This window comes from Chenopodium quinoa, unplaced genomic scaffold (assembly GCF_001683475.1).
Source record: "Chenopodium quinoa cultivar QQ74 unplaced genomic scaffold, ASM168347v1, whole genome shotgun sequence".
NCBI lineage: Eukaryota > Viridiplantae > Streptophyta > Magnoliopsida > Caryophyllales > Amaranthaceae > Chenopodium > Chenopodium quinoa.
Window position 1 is genome coordinate 9,892,253 of NW_018742204.1, and position 27,140 is coordinate 9,919,392.

The window sequence follows — 27,140 nt, forward strand, 5'->3', positions numbered from 1 at the left end:
ATTTTAGGTCCAAAGACGACCAAATGAAGCCCATGGTTACCAAACCGAGGTTAGAAGCAAGGAAATGATGGAAAGAATCCAAGTACAAGAGCATCGTAGAAGAAAACACGAAGAAAAGGGCCCAGAAGACCCAGCACGGCCGTTTTAGAGGGGCTCCCAATTTTTTCAGATTTTCATACTCCTCTTAGTTTGAAACACAAAAATCCTCAAATTAGCATAGATTTTAGTTCTTGCTTTGAAGGATTTCAATCCAATCATTGTAGAAGACAAGTTCCACCATTGTTAGTCAATTATTGAAGCTTCTAGTAATTTTTCTTACTCTTTCTTTCTCTCTTCTATCTTTAATTCTTGCTTTTTATTAATTGTTTGGTTGTTCTTTGCATGTTTAATTGTTAGATTCTACTTAATTCTTAGTTTTAATTTGTTCATGAATTCCTTGAAATCTTTAATTGCTTTAATTTCCATGGATTGTGAGTAGTCTAATTTCTAGGGTTTGGGTGAACCCTCAATGTAATCACCAACACTTGTTGCATGAACTAATTTGTTAATTGTGGGGTGTTAATTAGTTGAGCTTAAGAGGTTTCATTGTTAATTCTTGTAATTGGCCATTGCTTGAATTATTTATCTAGCTTCCTCAACGAAGGATCGAGAGATGAACTTGAGGAAGCTCCCTTATGCTTGATTGACTTGATTTGCCATGAGAATAGGAATTTCTAGTCAAGGGAATTTGCATGTTATCGTGAGGATGTTTTAACACTTGTTTCTTGCGCATAATCACGAGAGTAGGTTATGGTTTTGATGTCAAGTAATCCTTCTAGCTTGAGAGAGTAGTTGGGTGCATTTGATAACTTCCCCTAATTTATCCCCTAAATCACCATTTCTATGCATGCTACTTGTGGTCCGTGATGAAGTTGAGTGGTGTAACCCATGCCCTAGGCCTTCTTAATATTGTTAATCACCTCTTAGAATTAGTTGATTTGAATTAGAATAGTGTGACGTAATACCAACTTAAAACCCCCGACTTAATCTAGCTTGTTTAAACAATAACATTTGGTGGTTGATTCAACGCCTCTCATGGGTTCGACCCTTTCTTGCCCTTGCTACTAGTTGAGTAGGATCGAGTTAGGTCTTATTTCTTGATAGGTTGACGACGTCCTATCAATTGGAAAGGTTGTCACTATGATTCAAGAAAAGGCTCAAGATATAGCAACATTGATCGATGGCGTTCCCTAGATTGCAGAAGATCGTCAAAACAAACAGCAAGATGGCGTTCCATAGATTGTGGAAAGTTGTCAAAAGGCAACTGAAGGTGATTTCAAGAGAAATAATCTTCGATAGTATTCCCTTGGACGTGGAATATTATCAATGCGGATGAGGATTGTTTTAAGAGAAGCAATCTTCGATGGTATTCCCTTGGATGTGGAATATTATCATAGCGGAGGAGGATCGTTTCAGGCGAAGCAATCTTCCAAATTTGGAAGCAGTTACAGGCGTAGCGGTTTTCAAGCGGGATGGCATTCTCTAGCTTGCAGAAGGTCATCAAAATAAGGATACAACAACAATCGGTTACTTTCAGAGACGTGTGCTCGACGGTGCAAGATACGCGTTTCTTAACTCTTTTATCTATTTAACTAACGCTAGTTTTGCAGGTATTGGCGTTACAAAATTGATTTAGGATCGCAGAACGTTCTGAATCATTCTGCGTCCCTATCGCTACTTTGACTTTCATTTTCGAAACTTGCGTTTCTCCAAACTCAGTCAAAGTGGGGGCTTCTATAGACACCCATTTGTGTCTCCCCAAAACCAAACCCAGTGATAAGTACCTTTCGCGTCAAATCGTAATCGAATGAAGCGAAAGTGTGAAAAGTCTAGTGTTGCGAACAGTTTTAATTTCTTTTCTCTTCTCTCTTTTTGAAAACTTATTTTTAAGAAAACAGCCAATCCAGTTTGGTTGGTCCATGATATGGGTCCAATAGTAGTGTATTTGGATGGGGCTTGACAAGACCTTTCCAACGATATATTATAAGCCCAATTTCGATGAATATTGAGGAAGTTATGGCCAATTTACTAAACTGGGCCCGATTAGAGCTTTATGTATGGCCCAATGACCTAGGGGAAGGCCTAATATGATTTATCATTCCTAATGCAATTAGGAATGGTTTTAGTCTTCTAGAATCTTCTAGAAGGTTCTTTTCATTCCTAATTCAATTAGCATTGATAAATTGACTTTTGTTGACTTTTCAGAGTTTTAATCAAAATCAAATAGCATTTTCAAGGAAATTATATGATTTTATCCTCCAGTACGGCAAACTTATCTGATTTTCGAAAACACGTCAAAAACAGGCCTGACGCCTGGAACCAGGCATTGGCGCCTAGAACCAGGCTTGGCGTCAGGCGCCAGCCATTGACGCCTGGTGCTAGCCATTGGCGCCTAGCGCCAATTAGCTGGTGTTGGCGCCAGCTTTTTTTTAGGTGCGCCAACCTCGTTTTGCGTGCGCCAAGTGCTCTGTTTTGATATTTTATCTTTTTGGTTGATTTCTATATAAATAACGTATTAAAAACTCCGTTTTCATTCACCGATTATCATCATCATTCACCAATTCTCACGATTATTCACCGACAATCAGTTTTCTAATTCTCTCATCTCTCTCTCAATTCTCTCTTAATTCTTACTTTGCTTTTCTCACATACAAAATTCCGCATTCGCAAGATCTAGACACACCTAGCTATATTCGAAGTTGCCTTCGCCCTAGACGTGAAAGGTTTAATTTCTTAGGGTTTGGTCCCAAATCTCTCTTTCAATTATTTAATTTAATTATTTTGTTTATTATTTTCCTTGAAGTTACTAACGTGTGTATTTTGTTATTAGAAAGAGGTACGAAGCATCAAAGTAAGTACTTTAATGGTTTTTATTGATATTATGATGTAGAAATCATGTTGATATTGTTATTATGATATTCCTAGTATCATGTCTAGGGTAATTTTAATATTAAATATGATTGTTATGATGCTTCCTATGTTCTTCCTAATATTTATGATTGTTAGTATCATGTTAGGGCTAAAGTTTTGATTTTTATTGCTTAGTGACATGCTAGGGTTTGTTATTAATCTTGTTAGTATCATGCCTAGGATCTTGCTATTATTATTATGCTTTAATATTAACATGAACATGATTATTATTATTATAATTGTTATAATTTATGATGATTATGAATATTATAATTATTATTTATGATTATTATTATTATTCATGTTTATTATAATGATTATTATTTTATGATTATTATTATGTTGCTTGATATTATTTATTATATTGTTTGATCACGCCTTTTTATGCATGTTTAAAGGAAATTTGGTACTTGTAATCACGCTTAATAAGATATTTAATAATCTTGTTAGGGTTAATTTGATTATAATTTCAAGTGATCGCCAATAATAGTTTATTTGTGCATTAATATTCAACCAACATAGATAAACAGGTTTAGGGTTAATCTTATTGATTGCATGTTAATTAGAAAGCGCACATGAATATGATCAGAATAAAGTAGAGGCCTATTATTAGGGCAGATTCAATCTCTTTTAGGTTGGATTTGTACCTTCATCCCCGAACCCTTATTTGGTTCTAGACCTTATGGAGTTGACGATCTCTTGGATCGTTAAGGGGTGTAACCTTCACCTCGTGAACGGTTTACAAGTTCCTAAAACTTGTTGGCAACTCTTTTGCTCTATCTTCTTCCATTTTAGACGCCACCGTACTTTAGTGTATGATCACAGTGGGGTTCAAGTTAGGGGATTAACGCTTGAAATTTATTCCCCACAGGATGTAATATCTCAAACTTCCCACTTCAGCAGCTAATAAACTTGTGCTTCAGTGCATATGAATCTATAAAAATTAAAAAATAAAAATTAGTAATTATTTAGTACCCATTAAAACAACCTTACACATTAAAACATACCAATAACCCTCATCAAAATTGTCGAATAAAGAAGCTAGGTATCACTAGGCCTAAAACAGATATTAGGTTAAAGAGCCAAGAACTCTACCATTATCAAAGGTCCAAAGTATAACATAGCTACAGCACAAGATAATCACTCACAGTTGAACAAAATTCAGCCTAAGAACAACTAGCTCCCATATTTCTATATTCACATTTTTAAGAGATATATTTTTTCACAGCCAAGTCATATACAAACTACTACCAACAACCGCAAATAATCTGATAATAGAATTCAATTATGTCCACTTTCAAATTCAATCCACTTTGTTTGACTCATAACATCTAATCAATTTCAATATTTTCATCATTTAATGTTAGAATATATTTATTATGTAAATTTTATATTAATTATAACTTAGTGTATATCTTTGTATAATAATGATAAGCTAGCAAGTAGTTAGGCCTTAGAATTAGTCCTATTGTTAGGAGTTATCTGCCTAACTTTAACTTGTACATATGTTGCTTCCATCAAAATGCAAAGTCATGGGTTTATCACCCTAGCCTAATTACAAAATTAACTCACTTCCCCTCTTAATTAACAAATCCATGAAACCAAATTGTTATTACATAATATACCCATCCTTCAAACAAAAAAATTACCAAAAAAACCAAAAAACAGTGAATTCAAATCCAAGAAATCAAATTGTTACAAAAAAACCCATCATTGAAACAAAATCAATAGAAAAACCCATAAAAATAAATTTAAATCCAAAAAATAGTAAAAAAAATAGAGAATAATAAGAAGAAAAAAAAAACCTTGATGAAACTGAATTCCAGAAAAGAAAGAACACGGTAGCAATGGCTGCAGCACATCAATCCATACTTGCGAATAATTGCATGAGGGTTGCCGAAACTCGGCTATAACAAAATCACAACAACAAAAAAACAATTAAAAAAATTATAATGAAACAAAATTAATCTAGAAAAATGGTGAGAGGAGATAGAAAAGAGTACCAAGCAAGAGATCTAGGGTCGTAGTTCTTAGGGTATGCTGCTGGCGGTGTTGTGCTTGTTGTGGCAAATCTAATTGAGGTGAGAAGAGAGGTGAAGGCAGTGACGGTGTTGTGGTGTGGAGGGAGGCAATGCAAGAGAGGTGAGAAGAGAGGTGAAGGGTTGCCGAAACTCGGCTGTGGTGGAGGGAGCCTGGCGAACCTCGACTGTGGTGGAGGGAGCCTGGCGAACCTCGGCTGTGGTGGAGGGAGCCGACCCTCTGCTCTGGTTGGTGGCGCACAGGCTGTAAAGGGTAACTAAATTAAGAGGCGGTGGTGGCCGGTGTCGAAGGTTGTAATCCCCCGTATTTTTAAATATATTATAAATGAAATTATATTTATTTATAATATTTGTTTGTATTTTTCCCGGAATTTAATTTCAAAAGTTTCAATTTTTAATTCGGGTCAAAAATTATTTTGGTACAAATTATTATATGTACCTTCATTCTATAATTCATGTCCAAACTATCAAAGCCAACCTCACTTTACTTACTTAATTGGCCCATTAATTTTATGAGGCCCAATCTTACTACTTACCCTACACCACCCTCTCTCTTCTATAAATACCCTATGAATCCCCAAATTTTTCCCCACACTAAAAGGTTAGTAAACTCTCTTCTCCTTATTTTATTTCTTTATTATCCCTTTATTTTTTCTTTTTCCTTTATTTTTCCTTTATTTTTCTTTTCTTTTTCCTTTTTCTTCTTTTTTCCTTTCTTTTTTTTCTTTCTTTCTTTTTTTTTTCTTTTCCTCCTCCTTACGTGAGGAAAGCTGGCAGCCCTCCCTCCCACCTGCTGCCCTGCTCGGACTGCCATCCATGCCGCCGGATTCCGGTGATGTCGCCGCCCCTGCTCACTGGCAAACCACCGTGCCCACCCTAACCTTCCTCCTCCTTTTATTTTGTTCTATTGTCATGTTTATTATTAAATTATTTTGGGTTTTGTTTTTGGTAGTATAAAGATTATATTTTTAGTATCAAAATTATGTTTTTGATGTTTTAAACTAATAATTTCATATTATAATTGTTGTTATAATTTTCAGATTTTATAATTTTAAAACCTAGGGTTTCAATTTATTTAAATTGGGATTTTAGGGTTCTTATGATCAATTAATTTGGGGCTTTTGTTCCTATTGCAGTTCTAATGATTAATTTAGTATAAAAACATGTTTTAAAGGAAGTTTTAAGGAATTTTAATCAAATATATATTGCTGGAATTTTATTTATAGAAGTAGTGTTGTGATTTTAATGAAAGGGGTTTAATTACCCATTAAAAGAGAGATTAATTAAGTGTTTTAAAATAATTTTCAGATTTTTATAAAGTCTTAAACTTGCTGTAATTTTATGAAAAAAAAAGTGTATTTTAAGATTTTCATGAAGGAAATTTAAAGAACTATAAATAAAATTTTGATTTTAATTAAAGGCAAGGTTTAATGTTGTTTATTAATTGGATTTTGAAGGTTTTAAAGTAAGTTAGTATTGCTGTAAATTTGATTGATTGGGTATTGATTGAGATGTTATTGTTTGGTTTAGGAGAGGAGTTTATTGAAGGTGATTTCTAGATAGTAAAGTGGCATACCAATATGTTTATTCAAGGTACGTACAAGTTACGAAACCTTGCTTTTAGGTGCATGTTTAAGGACGGATCGAGAACTTAGTATCATGTATAGGGATGATTGAGTTAAATTGTTTGGTTATACATTGTGAATTTCGTATGACGTGCACTATTTTATATTGCAAGTATTATTTGTGCTCTAATTATGCAAGGTTGCGCTTAGAGGCAAAGGTATACAATTAGTGTAACGATTAATTTATTACTCATTCGTGATTATGCAAATAGGATGAGTAAAGGAAGAATTCAAGTCTTATAAGACGAGGTTAAGGTTTTGGGGTGCCTTATGCACTCAAGGTGTTTATACACCGAGGTAGTAAAGGAATAAATAATAAGTGTTGTTTGTCACTAATAAATCAAGAATTGAAATTGGAAACTTGCCTTGTTTGATTGAATTGTGTTTATAATGTTTGTATTGTTATGCATATGAGTCATCACTAAGTCTAAACATGTAAATCACGTGAAGTGAAAGATGGATGAGCAATAAAACTCTGGATTGGTGCACATCTGGAGTAATGACAATCAGGGGTAGGGGTACACGGGGTATTAGCCGTGTACTTTCATCAAGGCCGTCTAATCTACGAGTCTCCTATTTCAAATATTTTTTTAAACTAGGAGTTAGGTGAGATCTCATACTAACTACGGTCACGGAGTCGCGCCCATGGTCGTTGGATGTTTATTGATGTTTCCGAAAGGAGGCATGGGGTTTTTCTTTTATTGATGTTCCAAATGGGACATGGGTTGGACAACCTTGTCTATTGCTAAATCCAATTAAATAAAGAAATGAGTTGGTTAATATTAACTAGTGAAGTCTTAATAAATTTGATGGTTGAGTCATGTGCTGAGTCTATAATTTAATGATGCTTATGCTTGATTATTAGTAGCATGTTAGGTATTTCTTAATTTATTTCGCACCTTGTATGTACTCAGCTTTGCTGATTGCGTGCTTTGTGTGTCTTTCTTTGGTCATGGCCTTTGCCTTTCAATGACCCTGCAACGATCCAATCTTTACACTTGTAATATTAGGGAGCAGACTCATCACATGTGTTTACATAGTTTGGACTTGCATCAAGGTGGTGGGATTTTGAGTGGAGAGTTGGTTATTGTTCGCAGTTTATTTCTTTTCATAAGTTTAAATTTATTTAAACTCTGGTTTTATTTATTTACTACTTTTGTGGGGTTTTGAATAAGGGCCTTAATGGTTCCAGATAGTATCACTTAATTTGGTTTTGTTTATTGGTTTTGAAACTTATTTATAACTGAGTTAGTTTTTCCGCTGCTATTTTCTGATAAAGCCTTAACATTTAAACATGTGGCGGTAGCACGCCAGTAATTCTCTTGGAATTGTTCAGGTTATTCACAGGTTTAAAGGAGAATTATTGGGGTGTTATAAAAGGTGGTGGCGGTGCTCGTGCTTTCTCTGGCGAAGTTAATTGAGGGAAGCAGTGAGTTGGAGGGAATTGAAGTAGTTAGGGCTCGAAAACGAAAAGAATGAACATGAAAAGGGGAAAGAGAAGGAAGAAGTAAGAGGCGCGTTTTTTTTTTATTATTGCCACCGGTTCGGTTCAAACCGGTGGATTTTTAAAAAAGCTAAATCCTGCCCATTTTTTTGCCACCAGTTTTAAAAAAACCGGTGGCTTAATGTTGGTGCCCTATAGTAATTTTCTACTAGTGTTCGAATTCTTTGATCTTATCTTTTCAAAAAAAGAAAATTAAGATCTGTTAGAAACTTATAAAAGCTTCTAATTAAATCCTAATTAGTTTAGGAATGGGATTAAACCTTTGGACCCTCCACAGGATCATTGGGTCGTAGGTAAAATCCGGTTTGGGCCCAATTTAGTATTTTGGCCATAACTTCCTCATTATTCATCGGAATTGGGCTTATAATATATCGTTGAAAAGGTCTTTTCACGCCCCATACAACTACACTATTATTGGACCCTTATCATGGACCATACTAAACTGGATTGGACATTTTTTATAAATAGAGTAAGAAAAGAAATATTTTCAAAAACAGAAAGAACTATTTTTATTAAAACAACTGCATCATAAGACTTTTCACATTTCACCTCGTTCGATAATCAAATGACGTGAAAGATATTCATCACTGGGTTTGGTTTTTGGGGAGACACAATTAGGTGTCTACACAGGTCCATTCAAGTTCTAGTTATACCATCTCTCAACACTATATATCATGACTATCCTTCGATGTCAACAAGGGCGGAGCCACCGGGGGGCTGGTGGAGGCCCGACTCATGTGGCCCAAATATCAGGTCCTCTGTTTTTATAGTGTTGGCCCCCTTAAAGTAATTAGATTTGTACACAAATATTATCTAACAAATTATAGCTCAGCGGTTATTATTCTTTCATTGTGGAATAGAGTCGTAGATCTTAGGATAAATCCATACTACCTTTAAACCTTTCAATTTATTTTATGTTTTTTTAAAAACTTCAAATTAATTGTACTGTTTCTTTTAATCCAATCTATTTCCCCTTTTTTTGTGCTTATACTTTGGCACCTAAGCCACTTATTAACATTTTTGACAAATCTTACTGTTTGATGTCTATAAAAATAATTAGTAAAGTTATAATATATGATATTTTTAAAATTATATAGTGGATATAATCCTGTGGTGTATTAAATTTTACACTTTTCGCACGCTCCTATATATATATAATATATTGTGACAAATATAATCTTCTAAGATCTTGTTAGAATAATTGTCTCAACATTTACTTTCAAACAATCAACTTTTTATAATTTTCATTAATACATGATGTGACATATTAATGGTATATAATCGCAGACATGCAATTCTTAACGTTAATGTTGCAATGAATTTAGAACAATGGTTACTTAATACAGTAACTTTTTTATTATTAAATTATACGAAGTAATTTATATACTAATAAAAAATATGGTCAAATCTAATGAATAAAAGTGAAAAAGTAATTTTTGCTAAAAAAAAAGTATAAAATACAATATGAGTATTAAAATATTTTGTTTTTATTATGAAATAAGGGGAAAAGGGAGAATATAAGATGGAGATGTAGATAGGTAATTGTGTTGTCTATATTCATCCATTTCATGAGCCATCTATATATATGCATGATGTAAACAATGTAACCAATATGGACAATGAAGAGTTCATTCATGAAGAGTTACAATGTGAACTAAAGGCATATGGGGGTTACAAAGGAAGTTACAAAGACACTTAAGATAGTCATACCAAAGAGATAGTTACAAGATATAACAGGCGTACATTATTATTTGTAACACTCCCCCTTGGATGCCCATTATCTAAGAAAGATTTAATTCACTTATATGATGCCTCATTAAAAACCTTTCCAGGAAAAACCCTGTGGGAAAAAACCATGGATAAGGGAAAAAGAGTGCAGCGCGCAATTACTCCCCCTCATTATTATATTACTGAAGATCTTTGAGACGACGCAATCCAATACGATAAACTAACTTTTTAAATGTTGTGGTCAGAAGAGCCTTAGTGAATAAGTCTATTAAATTCTCACTTGAACGAATCTGCAATACATTTATATCTCCATTCTTCTGAAGATCATGAGTGAAGAAAAATTTGGGTAAGATGTGCTTTGTTCAGTCACCTTTGATGTATCCTTCCTTAAGTTTAGCAAAACAAGTTGCATTATCCTTATACAGAGTTGTCGGTGCCTCTTTCCCAGATGATAAACCACAAACTTCTTTTATATGTTGAATTACCGACCTTAACCATACACATTCACGACTAGCCTCGTGAATTGCTAAAATATCATAATGATTGGAAGAAGTAGTTGCAATGGTTTGTTTCATGGAATGCTAAGAAATGGCAGTACCACCATATGTGAACACATATCCAGCTTGTGACCGACCATTATGAGGATCAGATAAATAATCTGCATCTACAAAACCAATTAAATTTTCTTTAGACAACTTTGGGAAAAATAAACCATATCCTTTGTACCTTGAAGATAACGAAGTAAATGTTTAATCCCATTCCAATGCCTTCGGGTTGGACATGAACTAAACCTTGCTAACAAATTAACTGAAAATTATATGTCGGGTTGTGTATGACTTGCAAGGTACATTAGTGCTCCAATTGCACTAAGATATGGTACTTCAGGGCCAAGAATTTCTTCATCATTTTCCCGAGGTCAAGACGGATCTTTCTCTACATCAAGTGATCTTAAAACCATAGGGCTGCTCAATAGATGTGATGTATCCATAAAAAAATCTTATAAGAACTTTTCCTATGTATGTTGATTGATGCACAAGGGGATTCCATTCTCTAGGTGCTCTATTTGTAACCCCAATTGACAGTTATTGAAATCTCTTTAGGAGTTTCAATAATATTCAAATCATCAACATACATCGGAATTATAACAAACTTGATCCAAATTTCTTTATAAAAATACATGGGCTAACAGGATCATTCTTATAACCTTCTTTTAACAAATACTCGCTTAGTCGGTTATACCACATACTCCCAGGTTTTTTAAATCCATAAAGAGATTTGTTCAATTTAATACATAAATGCTCTTGAGAACTAGATTTTATTGCTTCTGACAACTTGAATCCATTTAGGAGCTTCATGTAAATGTCATTATCCAATGGGCCATATAAAAAAGCTATGACTACATCCATCAAACGTAAGTCAAGTCCACTTATTGCCAGACTAATCAGAAATCTAAAAGTAGTTGCATCCATCATAGGAGAGTATGTCTCATCATAATCAATACCAGGTGTTTGAGAGAATCCTTGTGCAACTAATCATGCCTTATATCTTACAACTTCACCCTTTTCATTTCTCTTTCTCATAAAGACCCATTTATATCCTATTGGCTTTACATCTTCAGGTGTATGGATTATAGGTCCGAATACTTCTCTTTTTTCAAGAGATTTTAATTCTGCTTCAATTGCTTCTTTAATTTCCATTTTGGCCAATCATTTCTTTTTCTACGTTCTTCAATGGATTTTGGTTCATGATCCTCATTATTATCCATAACATCTAATGCTACATTGCATGCAAAAACATCATCAACGTCTATTTGATTTCGGTTCCATGTAATTCCAGACATGATATAATTTGTTGAAATTTCTTCATTATCGGGTACCTGAATTTCTTCTTGCATCATGTCTAAATTCTCTTCTGAAATTCCATCAGAAATTGTTTCCTCAACTTGACCATCATCAATCATTACTCCTTTTCTTTTCCGAGGATTGTTATCTTTGGAACCTATTGGTCTTCCATGTTTCTGACGTGGTTTAGACTCATTAGCAAATCTATTTTTGTCCTTCTGGAACATCTATTTTAAATGGAGCATTTACAGCTGGAATATGTGACTTGGTCACTCTTTTAAGGTTAGCAAACGAGTTTGGCAATTGACCTAAACTTTTTAAATGAATTATCTTTTGAACTTCCAGTTCACATTATTTAGTTCGAGGATCAAGATAAGATAATGATAATTCATTCGATTTAATTTCCTTTTCCAGCTCTCTTTTTTCTCCCCCTAATGTTGGGAAAAGTGACTCGTTAAAATGACTATCTGCAAAATGAGTTGTAAACAAATCCCCTATAGTAGGCTCAAGATATTTAATTATTGACGGGGATTCAGACCCAACATGTATTCCCAATCTCTTTTGAGGTCGCATCTTAGAGCGTTGTGGTGGAGCTATAGGAACATAAACCGCATATCTAAAAATTCTTATATGGGAAATATTTGGTTCCTGAACATAAACCAATTGTAATGGGGAGAGCTTGTGATAACTTGTTGGCCTGATGCGAATTAGTGCTACTGCATGTATTATAGCATGTCCCCAAGCAGAAATTGGGAGATTAGATTTCATAAGCAATGGTCTAGCAATTAACTGAAGACGTTTAATTAATGACTCCGCCGGACCATTTTGTGTATGAACATGTGCTACATAATGTTCAACATTTATCCCAATGGACATGCAATAATTATTGAAAGCTTGAGATGTAAATTCACCAGCATTATTAAGTCGAATAGTCTTAATAGAAGTATCTGGAAAATGTGCCCGTAACTTAATCAATTAGGCAAGTAATCTCGCAAACGTCAAGTTACGAGTTAATAACAAGGACACATGCGACCATCTATTTGATGCATCAATTAAAACCATAAAATATCTAAATGGTCCATAGGGAGGGTGTATGGGCCCACAAACAGTTCCTTGTATGCGTTCCAGAAAACTAATTGATTCAAAATTAATTTTAGCTAGTGATGGGCGAATTATCAACTTGTGTTCTGAGCAGACAACACATGAAAAATTATTATGAAGAATCTGCTTGCTCTTCAAAGAATATGCACATGAATTCGTAATTATTTTGCACATCATTATTGAACTGGGATGGCCTAACCGTTCATGCCAAACAACAAAATTATCACTAAACTTCTGGTTTACTATAGCATGAGTTTCAATAGTATTGATTTTTATGTAGTACAAACCACTGGAGAATGTAGGGAGTTTCTCCAAAACATGTTTTGTGCATTGAGTTATATTCGTGATTTGAAGGAATTCGTTATTTTCTTCATTGATTGTCTAAATATGATAACCATTGTTGTGAATATCCTTAACTTAATAAATTTTTTTGAGACAATGGGGAGTATAAACCATCAATTATTTTAATTTCAGTTCCCCAAGGCAATTTTATGTTGGCTCTTTCGGAGCCTTCAATGATATTTGTGCTACCCAATATGGTACTCACATTAATCCTTTTCATCATCAAATAAGAGAAATAATTTTTATTTTTAAGTATTGTATGAGTAGTTACATTGTTAAAAAGACATAATTCTTCACCATTCATAGTAAATTGAACTTGAGTAATATCCATGTTCTTCATGAAAGCATAAAAAAACAAATAATGATGATAAAATAATAAATCAATAAAAACACCCAAATAGTTCATAAATTCATAAAGCAAAAGTGTTTATCACAACCATAGAAAATAACTTAAGTAAATCACTAGAATAAGCAAAAAGTCTAATACATAAAACTGACACAAAACAATATAATTTTAATTATTCCCTTCTGGGGCAGTAAAGAAATCAGCAACTTCTAAATGATTTGTACTTCCAAAATCAATATTATTCCCTTCCGGGGAAGTAAGGAGATCAGCAATATTGAAATGATTCGCATTACCAAAATCAAAATCACCTTCACCTTCTTCAAGAACAAGGTTTGCCTCAACTTTCTTTCCTTTCTTCAATGATTCTTGGTAAAGTTCAACAAGATGCTTTGGAGTTCTACAAACCCGAGACCAATGGCCTTTTACTCCACAACGGTGACATATATTGGTCTCACTTTTCTCTTTATCATCTCTACGTTCCTACTTCTGGTGAGAATGTGAGTTTGTGAAATGACCTCCACGACCTCTACCATATCCACTAAAACCACACCCACGATTGCGACCATGCCATTCGCCACGACCGCGACCTCTACCTCGACCACTACTGCTGGAATGGTCTCTATTTTTAGTTTCTTTCCCGTTATGGGTTGTCACATTCGCTTCATGGAATGGAGTAGAGCCAGTAGGACGTGATTCATGATTTTTCATTAACAACTCGTTATTTTGCTCAGCCACAAGAAGACAAGATATTAATTCAGAATATTTTTTAAAATATTTTTCTCTATATTGTGTCTGTAGGACAATATTATTAGCATGGAAAGTGGAGTATGTCTTTTCAAGCATTTCTGCATCAGTAATATTTTCTCCACATAATTTCAATTGAGAAGTTATTTTAAACATAGTTGAGTTATATTCACTAACAGATTTAAAATCTTGCAATCTCAAATTCAACCATTCATAACAAGCTCTAAAGAGTATCACTGTTTTTTGGTGGTCATATGTTTCCTTTAGATTACTCCAAAGAATTTGTGGATCTTTCACAGTTAAATGTTCATTTTTAAGTCCTTCATGGAGGTGATGGAGAAGGAATATCATGGCCTTAGCCTTATCTTGAGTTGTTGCCTCATTAGCCTCTTTGATTGTTTCACCAAGCCCTTTATCATCTAGGTGTATTTCAGCACCTAACACCCATGATAAATTGTTCTTTCCAGTAATATCAAGGGCCACAAATTCAAGGTTGGCAAGATTCGACATTTTTCACTATACAAAATATTGTTCAAAATTAGATCTAATAAAATATCAAACATATACATATTAAATGTATTGGCAAAATAAAATTAAGCAGTACTATTATAACCAAATGATGCATGATATAAAGGCTTGCTAATATTAAGATCATATATTAATAGGTATGATAATCATATATAGTTATATACTTATTTTTTTGGTGTTCTACCCGGTTCACCCTTTAGGATAATCCGGATTCGGGGATCAGTTCTGGGTGGTTAGGTTCCAATCCCCTCCCAATTGTTGTTGCGGGGGATCGAACACAAGTTCTCCCTACCAAGTGTAGTCCCAATCACCACTACACCAACACCCAATTGGTATATAGTTATATACTTATTAAGCAAGCAAAATATAATTAGAGACCAAAATACTTAAAAATAGTAATGCACGAATCAAAGAAACGAATCAACCAAGAAAGATGTTGCAGAACTAAAATAAGCCATGATAATAAATTAAATTAATAGCAATCATAATAATATATAGTAGAAAATACTAGTGTACTACTCACAATTGGTAATCATCAATAACTATATACTAAAAGACACACCAGCAATGACACGTGTCGTTTTCTGGTGTGTCCATAGTTTTTTTTTTTTAAATGAAAACTTATTTTGGGTAAAAATTTCTTATCAACTTAAAAAGAATTAACTAAAATGTAAATAGTCATAATGGTAGCAAAATAAATTATAACAAGAATTTATGTAGCAAATGAATCACAGCAAAAGCTTTTTTTGTTTTTTCTTTTCCAACAATCTTCTCTACCTTTTTTTATTTTTTTTGACAATAACAATCTTCTCTGCTTTCTATACTAGACTTAGGCTAAATTACATTTCATTATTTCTTATTTTAAAACAATTAATTGACAAAAGAATCAAATACGAAATATTTTTTCTAAAACAAAATATTCAAATAATCATTAAACGTATTCCATTCAAGTTTAACTGTACTCTAATGTTTTAATTTAAGAAAAATAGTATGTATATCTTCAATAATTTCTAATTAAAAATTACAAACACTCTTTTAACGTTAGCTTTGATAAGTTAAAATATTAAGTATAGTATTAAACTAATGATAAATTATGAAGATCATTGTGCATGGCACAGGACCTAACCTGGTCAAATTATAAATTACTATACAATCATCAGAGATCATTAGAGACAACATTATATGATAATGTGACAACAAAGAACAACTAAATCTTCAACACAAATATGTAACTTTATCCAAATTAACACTCAATACACCTAGGGATGGCAATGGGTCCTAAACCCGACCCAGACCCAGTTGGACCCAACCCATATTTTAGGGTCTGGGTCCTTAAATTTTAGACTCGATGGATCTGGTTCGGGTCTGGGTCTAAGTTTGATGGGCCGGGTCTGGGTCTACACTTTTTGGACCCAGATCCGACCCATGGACCCATTTTAATTTAAATTTTTTTAAAAATAAAAAAATGTATATTAGACATACTATTATTAAAATAAACCACTTAATTAGATATATTAGATTAGTAATATATTACATAATTAGAGGTTGAGAAGACAGATTTTAGAGAAAGTACGTCACCAAAACAACAAGCAACCAAGAATCTTAGTTTTTAATTTATTTATTTTTTTCATGCATTGTCTTTACTTTTTAATGAACAAATAATTTGTGTATAAAAAATATAAGGGAAATTCTCAATGGTAACACTAAACTTTTTAATTTTCTCAGTGGTAATAAATTGCAAAAATTCTTATTATCCTTGGTAAACTTTAATTTATTATAATTCTTAGTGGTGAACTTAATGAAGCAATTTAGTTAATATTAAACCATGGTTAACATCTTTTTAGTTAAAATCATTAACCACGGTTAGTTTTATTATTTTTTTAATAATTAACTTAAATTTAAAAATAAAAAAAAAACCCCACCAAACCAGCAACCTAGCCCCTCCCTTTGTCGGCGCCGCCGCCACCCAGACCCCTCCCCTTTCTGGCGCCGGCGACCAACCATTCCCCTCCCCCTTCGATTTCCACCTCTCTTCCCTTGAAACCACCTGGAACCTCACCTCCCCCACCCCCAAAAACCCCAACCACCCAGCCCACCACACTCGAAAAACCCTAATCGGCCCTCCCAAACCCTCACAAACCCTCGGCGACCTCTCCTCCTCCCCCGAAAACCCTGGCCACCCAGCCCACCACTCTCGAAAAACCCTAATCGACCCTCCTACACCCTCACAAACCCTCAGCGACCTTTCCCCCACCCCCGAAAACCCTAGCCACCCAGCCCACCACCCTCAAAATACCCTAATTGACCCTATCCCCACCCACAAAAACCCTCGTCGAGGGTTCTTGAGGTTGGGGGAGGCCAGATTAGGATTTTTCGAGGGTGGCGGTTGGGTGACTGGGTTTTCGAGGGTGGGGGAGGTGGGTTTCGGGGAATAGGGGAGAGAGGGGTTTCGTGGGGTAAGGTGGGTTTGGGGGATGGGCTTGGCGCCGGCACCGACGTGGGGGAGGGAGGGAGGCTGGACGCCGGTCGTCCTGATGGTGGGGAATAAGGAGGGTGGCTGTTGGGGGAGGAGGGTTTTTTTATTTTATTATTTTATTTATATAATATAATTAAAATCCTAACCATAGTTAATTATTTATTAAAAAAGTCATCATTAATGTCATTAGTAATAATTATAAATAGTTTAGATTTACCAAAGATAATAAATTTTTTTTGCAATTCACCACTGAGAAAACTAAAAATTATAGTGTTACTATTGAGAATTTTCCAAAATATAAACAATTTTTTAATATGCATCTTTTATTATATCAAGTAGTAGTATAGTTATGAATTTATAATGTATATAAAATATTATGAAAAATTATAAAAAAAACTATAGTTGGACCCGTTTTGGACCCGAGACCCAATGGGTCTAGGTCTGGGTCTGATTTTTTTAGACCCGGTGGATTTGGGTCGGATCTGGATCCACCATTCCACCTCTAAAATTTCGGGTTTGGGTTCGGGTCTCAATGGACCCGACTCATTGCATCCCTAACTACACCTATCCTACATATAAAGTTGAAGGGCCTTTTGGGTGATAAATTTCACTATTCCCAAATTACCCCTCTCAAGTTGCAAAATTAACTTTTTTATTTTTTTTTTACAGTCATAGTTAAAATTTAAGAATTTTTTTTTTTTTTTGAAAAATCCTATCATAAATAACCAATAATAATCGCTCCCTTTCTTCTACATGAATTTACATATTCAACTGCTCTCACTCCCCATAAAAAATAAAACCATTCTTGAATCGATTTTTTTTCATCTAATTTCTTACATTGTACACGTGTAGCGTGTATCTTTTAATTTATAGTATTAAAAGTCTATCATATTTAATCCAAAGCCAACTATAGAGTTTGATCTTCAATAAGAAACTTCTAGATCTTTATTATGGACTAATACATAAATATGCCTAGAAAGACCCTGTTGGAATAAAATGTCATCAACCAAAATAACAATCAGGACCAAAATTATCATGATTATGATCAACCATGATAATGATAAGGAAAATTTCACAAGAATAATCCAACCTTTGCCCCGTTCTCCTATTGTAACACCCCCGATTTACTAACTGAAAATAAACAAGAATTAAAGGAAAATAAACAACCTTTAAATAAAATTGCGGAAGCATACACCTAAATCGGAGGTATCACCGCCACACTCAACAACCTGTCGAGTGTTAAGGCTTACAAATCCCAATAAATATAACCCAATAAATCTAGGTGAGCTATTTATACAACTTTACAAACTGGTTACAGCATACTACTCGAAACACTTGAGCTCCTTTAGCTACAATCACTTGATCAACCTGCTTAAATAATCTTGACTGCTCACCATTAAGGACAAATTCCAAAATAGATCGTCGCAGGGCCACCATAAGAAAAATACATAGCCGCAAACACAAATAGCACAACAAAACAATACACACACGTCAGCAAAAGCTGAGTAATCACCACATATCAGAATATGGAGTATAATATAATAATTAACATTACTCGATCAATTAAACAATGTAGTTTGAAACTACATTACACATTGTATTCAGAAAATAACCTTTAACAACTCAACCTCGAATAATAGTACTATCCTTCTCTCAATTAACTCATAACCAATAAATGTGTCATGCTCTTTGTTCTATACCTAGCCTTGGACATGGGTAATTTGAATAAAACCAACAAGTATAAAAACTTGAATACTCCCAATAACTAGAAAACACCTTGAACCGGACCACATACGGGCCAATTCCCACTGTAGGGGACCATAGAAAAATAAATAATAAAGATTGTACCTCATTCTTAACTCATGATCATTATCTCATTACCAACATGCCAAGGACTAAGGTCTATAACGCCGAGCCTCAAACTAATAACAAAATAATAATCCTCAACCTTTTGATCTCATACATTGATAAAATAATAATTCACATGATAATAAATAGTATCTCAATATTGGCACATGTTCCCAAATAACATAACAAGATCAACTCAATTCAATTCAAAAACATCTCAACTCTTAGGGAAATAAAACTAGTACCCAAAAATAATCAAATCTTAACCCAAAAATAATACTCTGCATTAGTAACCCTAAACCTCGTTAAAACAATACTCCCTATAGCAACAACATTAAAACCCTAGTAATAATCAATTATAACCAATAAAAGTAATACGATACTCAAATCCAATCAAATCATATAATACAAATAATCAATCATATAAATATACAAACTTGATCACACGAACTATATATAATTATAAAATTTACACATAAAAATAATATACAGCACAAATAATAAATCATATCATACATAACAATACGAAATATAATACTTGCGGAACATCTCCAAAGTTTCGTGTGATGATTACATAAAATAAATAATACAATCAAATTATAAACAAACGATCTAATTACCCTTTGGATAAATTACAATAGAAGCAATAAAATATCGAGCGACGTTGAAATGCACAACGTTTGATCATTATACTAAACATATTATGGTGGAGCTTCTTTATAGAATAATAAAAATAATGAAGATTAGAGAATAAAAATTAAACTTTTTACAAGAATCAATTGTGGGTTTGATTAATAAATCCCACGCAGAAGAAGTAGGAACAGTGCTCCCTTTTTTTTTTTTTAATAAAGTTAAATATTTATATATACATATAAAAATCTAATTTATCATATAAAAATTCCAACGAAAAAGTAGGATTTTATAGTTTGACAAATTTATCAAATAAAAAGTACAACTCAAATTTTATCTTTTATTAAATCATAAAATATATGGGTATTACACCTATAATAATCCAACCTTTCAATTAACCTTGAATAATCCTAAGTTTACTATATATTTTCTTCTATCGATCCTATTTGACTGGTTATCTGAACTTTAGGTACTTTTTTCCTTAATTTTTCCCTCCCTTCTTCCTTCTCCCCTCTTCACCCCCATTTCAAGATTTTAGCCTTTAACAATGGCTCCCTCACCTTCTTGAACCTTCCTGCCACTACCTCACATCACAATCAACCTACCCCGTCAAGGCATCAACTAGCCCGCCCCACTACCCTCTCCTCTCTCCATCAAACAACCCACCACGTGCTACCCCCTTTGCAACCACCACAACCCTCTCCACCACTTACCCCACCACAACCAAACCCGGACCCGAAACCTTTCATCCACTCCTACCCATATACTCGAACCACCAACCTCACCTAGCTAAAACCATTAAACCTTGTCCCACCCAAAACCCGAAACCCCAACCCCACCTATCCAGAAACTGAAACCTCAACCCGCACCATTGTCCTTTTCTTCTCTCTCTTTCTCAATTTAATTTGGGGTTGAATTGGTTGTGGTCGTACATTGTTGATGTTGTGGGTGGTAGTTGATCTTGTGGGTGTTGTTTGCGGTTAAATTGTGGGTTGGTAGAGGATGGATGTTGTGTTGAGTGGTGATATTGATGGTGTTGAGGTTGTTGTAGGTGGTGGTACAGTAGATGGTGGTGAGTGGTTTAGGTGGTGATAATGGAGGAAGGGAGAGGAGAGAGAAACGGGTAGGAAGGGGACGGAAAGGAGAAACAATTTTTTTTTTCAATTAATTTTTTTTAAAAATTAAAAAAAATTGACCAATTAAGAAGTGCCACGTGGATGGTAACCGGCTATAAAAGGTAAGGTGACTTGTTAGGGTTGCTGGAAGAAAATAATTGTAAACTTAGGATTATTCAAGGTTAATCGAAAGGTTTGATTATTTTGGGAGAATGAGTGAAAGGTTGGATTATTGGTGTGAAATTTTCCTAATGATAATTGTATCTATGTAAAATAATGATTCCTAAAAAAAAATTGATAATTGTAATCAACTCATGCAATATTTATCCATGATAAAACAGTAGCAAATTGTAATCATACCAAATAATTAACGACATATTTATCCATGATAAAATAATCTATTAATACCAAATAATTAACGACATATTTATCCATGATAAAATAATCTATTAGAACAAAATAGCTTAATCAATACAAAGTGAAGCTTACCTCAACGGGAGAAAAATAATAATAAGAAGTAGGCCCTGATCTTTTGAGCTTCTGGGCAGAGTAAAGCAGATTTCAGCAGAGCAGAGCAGATTTTAGCAAAGCCGAGCAAAGAAGATTTTAGCAAAGCCGAGCAGAGCAGAGCAGATTTCATTATTATTATTATTATTATTATTATTATTATTATTATTATTATTATTATTATTACTACTACTAATATTATTATTATTACTAATATTATTATTACTATTGTTATTATTACTATTATTATTATTATTATTATTATTACTATTATTATTATTACTACTATTTATTATTATTATTACTATTATTATTATTACTACTATTTATTATTATTATTAAATATTTATTATTATTACTACTACCACTACTACTACCACTACTACTACTACCACTACTACTACTACCACTACCACCACCACTACCACCACCACCACCACCACCACCACCACCACCACACGACCACTACCACTACCACTACTACTACTACTATTATTATTAAATATTATTTAATTATTATTATTATTAAAAAGTAATAATTAGTATTATCTTTAAATATTAGTTATTATCTTAATATTAATTGTTATTATAAAAATCAATTATTGTTATTATAATTAATATTATTAGTTATAAGTATTATTATTACTACAAGTATAATAACTATTATTATTATTAAATATTAATTATTATATTATTATTAAAATTATTATTATTATTGTAGGGAATATTTCAAGCATTAACCCCTAGCTTGAACCCCACTGTGATCATACACTAAAGTACGGTGGCGTCCAAAGGGAAAGAAGATAGAGCAAAAGAGTCGCCAACAAGTTTTTTAGGAACTTGTAAACCGTTCACGAGGTGAAGGTTGCACCCCTTAACGATCCAAGAGATCGTCAACTCCATAAGGTTTTGAACCAAATAGGGTTCGGGGATGAAGGTACAAATCCAACCTAAAAGAGATTGAACCTGCCCTAATAATAGGCCTCTACTTTATTCTGATCGTATTCATGTGCGTTTTCTGACTTGCATGCAATCAATAGGTTACCCTAAACCTGTTTATCTATGTTGGTTGAATATTAATGCACAAATAAATCTATTATTGGCGATCACTTGAATTATAATCAAATTAACCCTAAACAAGATTATTAATTATCTTATTAAGTGTGATTACAAGTACAAATTCCCTTTAAACATGCATAAAAGGTGTGATCAAGCAATAACAATAAATATAAAGCAACATAATAAATTATCACAAATAATAACAATTATGATAATAATCATGTTAAAGCATAATAATAATAAGATCCTAGACATGATACTAACAAGATTAATAACAAACCCTAGCATGTCACCAAACAATAAAAATCAAAGCTTTAACCCTAACATGATACTAACAATCATAAATATTAGAAAGAAAATAGGAAGCATCATACTTTTAATCATACTTAATATTAAAATTACCCTAGACATGATACTAGGAATATCATAATAACAACCTAAGCATGATTTCTACATAATATCATCAATTAAACCATTAAAGTACTTACTTGGATGCCTCGTACCTCTTTCTAATAACAAAATACACACGTTAGTAAATTCAAGGAAAATAATAAACAAAACAATTAAATTAAATAATTGAAAGGGAGATTTGGTACCAAACCCTCAGAAATTAAACCTTTCACGTCTAGGGCGACGCCAACTTCGAACTTGGCTAGGTGTATCTAAATCTAATAAATGCGGAATTTTTATATTTGAGAGAAGGCTAGTTTAGAAAAGAGAGAGAGAGTAATCAAGAAAATCTTGATGAGAGTTGGTGAATGAAAACGGAGTTTTTAGGAAGCTATTTAAAGAGAAAATCAGCCAAAAAGATAGAAAAACCAAAACAGAGTTCTGACGCACAAAACCAGGTTAGCGCCAAGCGTAGCGTCAGGCGCTACCGCTGGCGTTTGGCGCTGACTAAGTTTTTGACGCGTTTTCTTAAAATCAGATAGAAATTGCCGTACAGGAGGATAAAATCGTATTTTCCTCAAAAACGTTCTTTTATTCTGATTAAAACTCTAAAAAGTCAACAAAAGTCAATTTATCAATGCTAATTGAATTAGGAATGAAAATAACCTTCTAGAAGAATCTAGAATACTAAAACCATTCCTAATTGCATTAGGAATGATAAATCCATATTAGGCCCTCCTCTAGATCATAAAGCCACATACAATACTCAACCCGGGCCCAGTTCAGTAATTTGGCCATAACTTCCTCAATATTCATCGGAATTGAGCTTATAATATATCGTTGGAAAGCTCTTTTCAAACCCTATCCAACTACACTACTATTGGACTAATTCCTATTCACTACACCCCACTTTAGCTAGTAATACCTACTCCCCCCCCACAAATTACCAAAAAACCCTCACCCCCACTAACCACACCAAACTAACCACACCCCAATAACCATGGTAAACCCACTAACCACACTACATGCAGTTACTGTGCAGTTACCCCCATATACCACGGTAACTGCAAGTTACCACACACTCACCCACTCATATATATACAAATTATTAAAAAAATTCAAAAATTGATCAGTTTCTTCATAAGCAATTTCTCTCTCCATTTTCTCTGCATTCGCAATCCACTGAAGCAATTTCAAAAAGTGATTTCTGCAAATTTGTTACAATCTCATCAAAAATGAGTAATGTACAAGAAGAACATGCATTACAAAAACAAAAATCCACTGAAGCTTCAGAATTGTAAGTATTTGAGCAATTTTTGGAAATTAAACCCTAATTTTTTGAAATTTTGTTCAATCGCAATTTAATTTGTTTAATTTATTTTGTAGAACACAAAACGAAGATCCAAAGGACAACAAAGAAGATACTAATGCTTTGTAAGTAAATAATTTTAAGAATTAAACACTTAATTTTTAAAATTTTGTTCAAAAACAAGTAAGAAAAGTTTTAATTTGTGTAATTTTTTTTTGCAGACTACAGAAGGAGAACGAGGTTCCAGAAAATAGAGATGCCACAGTTTCGTAAGTATTCCTTACTTAATTTCGAAATTTTAAAGTTATTTATCATGCATTTTGTTAAACTTTTAAAGTTATTTATAATGCATTTTAATTAAATTTTGTAAATTGAAAAAAATAAAAATAAAAATATGCAAACAGAGATGAAATAAAGTGCCAACCTGTATCTCCTTTGGTTGATCCTGAACTTTTAAAAGACATAATAATGTCCAGTGGTCCTACTGAAAAAGAAATGTCTCCAATTCCAAGGTATATTGATCAATTATGAATTACTAAATGTTCAAATACATGTGTGAAGCTGTACATTTTGACTGTTGTTTTTTAATTACATTATTATGCAGGTTTAAACTTGTACATTTATACATATATAAAAGTTCATTTTACTGTAAACTTATGAAAATTTACATATTTGTTTATGATCACATATATATATATTTGTTCATTTTATTGTAACCTAATGAACAAGTATATTAACATGATCCTTTTTTCTAGAAATATGCAAATCATTTTCATTAAGAATAATGAACATTTATATTTGATAAAATGATCAATTACAATTTATGTTATAAAACTTAATAGAATGCATGCAAACTGATAAATTGATGGTAACTTTTGATATTGTAGTGTTGAACCATGTAAAGTGAAACACATGATGAAATTTAGACATGAAAATTCTGAACCTAAAATTGAACAAGAGATTATACCATCAATTATTTCCAATGAAAAAAAAGAAGACCATAGTAGTTGGTGGGAACCATATTTTGAAAGAAACATGTTAGACCCCAAGTAAGTTAATGTATATGTAATTTATTTATTTATATCAATAATTATATGCATGTCAGTTTTCTAAAATAATTCTTAAAATTCTAGTGAAAAAAAAAATCAAGGTAACTTTTATAATGTCAAAATCAAGGCCGGAGACAAATCAACCAATAAGGTATTAAATTTTAATAGTATTTTCAGAATTTAACATGTAAAATATAACCATTGTTCTCAATAAATTTCCTATTACAACTTAGTTTAATTTTAACAATTGAATTTAAAAACAATGTAGAGAAACAAATGCGGAGGAGTCAACTGCTGCTGATAAGTCACAGAAAAGGTAAATGTTCATTACCAGCTTATTAAATAATCAATTACATAAATACAAATGATAGATTTTATATTATTAAAAAATTTTGACTTTCAGTTTTCAGGAAAAGAAAGAAGCAACTACTAGTACTCAAAATGTAGAAAATCCCATGAACAAGGAGTAAGTATGCATAGAGGAACAAATGTTCATATCACTATATAATATAATCATTTTTAATTATATTTATATTGACATATATGTAAAACCTAATTTCAGAGATTCATCAGTTAATGTACACAGCACTACTGAAGCAGAACAAAAAAGAATCCAGAGGTATACAATCTACAACATCATAATCAACTTTTTCAATTTTTATGCTGTTGAATTCTAATGTTTGTGATATTATTTGAAAATAACACAGCGAAATGGAAACAGTGCAACATAGTGCAAGAAAAAATTCAAAGTTTGCAAAAACAACTCAGAAAATTCTTCAAAAGCCTCAAAAGAAGAATCTGATGTTTAACACAACAAAAAAGAAAAATGAAAAGTTTGATGATGGAAAGAAATCAGTTGAGGAAGGTAAACATGTAATAATATTTATTTATAATTTGTAGAATATTTTATATGAATACCATATAATTATATATATATTTTTTGAAATAGTAGAGGGAAAGAAAGAAAAACCTCAACATAAGGAGCTAGAAAAACAGGGAGCTGCAGCAAAACAAGATATTCAAGGTAAAATGTTCATATATAGAAAGTAAAATGAACATTGTTTATGCGATTATTTACTTGTCTACGTTTAATATATGATCATGTTAATATATTGTAGGTGATGCAACAACAAAAAAGATTGTGACTGAAAAAGAAAAAATCCATGAAAAGGAAAAAGACCGTCCAAAGAAAAAAATTGAAAATACTCAATGTAAAATGCTCTTCTTTATTATATAAATTGATCAATAGTATCACATAAAATGAACAGTTATCTGCTTTCATATAAATGTTCATTTTATGTTATGTTTGTGATCATTTGACTTAAGTACAAAATTACATGCTAAATAAATGCAGCAAACAAATCATTGAATGTGATCTCTATCGAGGATGAGACTCACCTGATTAATCAAGAAGATAAAAGAGATAATCTTGAGGATAGTTCTTCAATTGATCCTAGTGAAGGGTCAACAAAGACAAAAAAGAATTTTAAAATGGTTGCAAGAAGGGGAGGAAAAAAAATAGCCCTTTAGTAGAAGAGCTGTCAATTGGAAAGGTTACAAGAAGCAAAGATAAAGGTATATATTTTATATAATTTTCTATACATAATAAGTTTTAGAAATGTCATTAACTAATTGTCATTACATAAATGTTACAAAAGTTCAATCTCAAGCTTCACAATCAGAACTTGCTGTCAAGGAAGCTTCACCAAAACAAAAAAAGACAGCTGCTCTTACTGAAGCAAAACAATCTGGAACTCCTGAAAAAGATCAGAAAAAAGGGCAAGCAAAAGATGTTAGTCTCATTAAGAAGATGCCAGGTGCACTTGCTGAAAAAATAGTTAAAAAAGGTAAAAAAAAATCATTTTTACTAGTGTAAAAAATTAATGAACATAATTTTGGAAAATGAACATTTATGTTTACAAAAATGATTTATATGATATTTTATATAGGAAGGAAAAGGACTACTGCTGCAGATATTAGCCCTATTCAAAAGAAACCAAGTGCTCCTGC

At 32.8% G+C, this 27,140-nt stretch overlaps 1 protein-coding gene across 1 annotated transcript; it reads right to left on the reverse strand.

Moving 5' to 3' along the window:
- Positions 1-10,426: 10,426 nt before the first annotated feature.
- Positions 10,427-11,314, reverse strand: LOC110721980. Its single transcript, XM_021901231.1, has 2 exons — positions 11,023-11,314; positions 10,427-10,509 (listed from the first exon to the last, which is right to left on the reverse strand). The coding sequence occupies exons 1-2, from the start codon at positions 11,312-11,314 to the stop codon at positions 10,427-10,429; spliced, it is 375 nt and encodes a 124-aa protein (XP_021756923.1).
- Between the last annotated feature and the right edge of the window lie 15,826 nt (positions 11,315-27,140).

Excerpts from the sequence above, each read along its gene's own strand:
- LOC110721980 (XM_021901231.1), bottom strand. The coding sequence starts at position 11,314 with ATGGATGCAACTACTTTTAGATTTCTGATTAGTCTGGCAATAAGTGGA. Across the intron at positions 10,510-11,022 it reads GAATGATCCTGTTAGCCCAT|ATGCAGATTATTTATCTGAT; the intron begins GTATTTTTATAA and ends TTGGTTTTGTAG.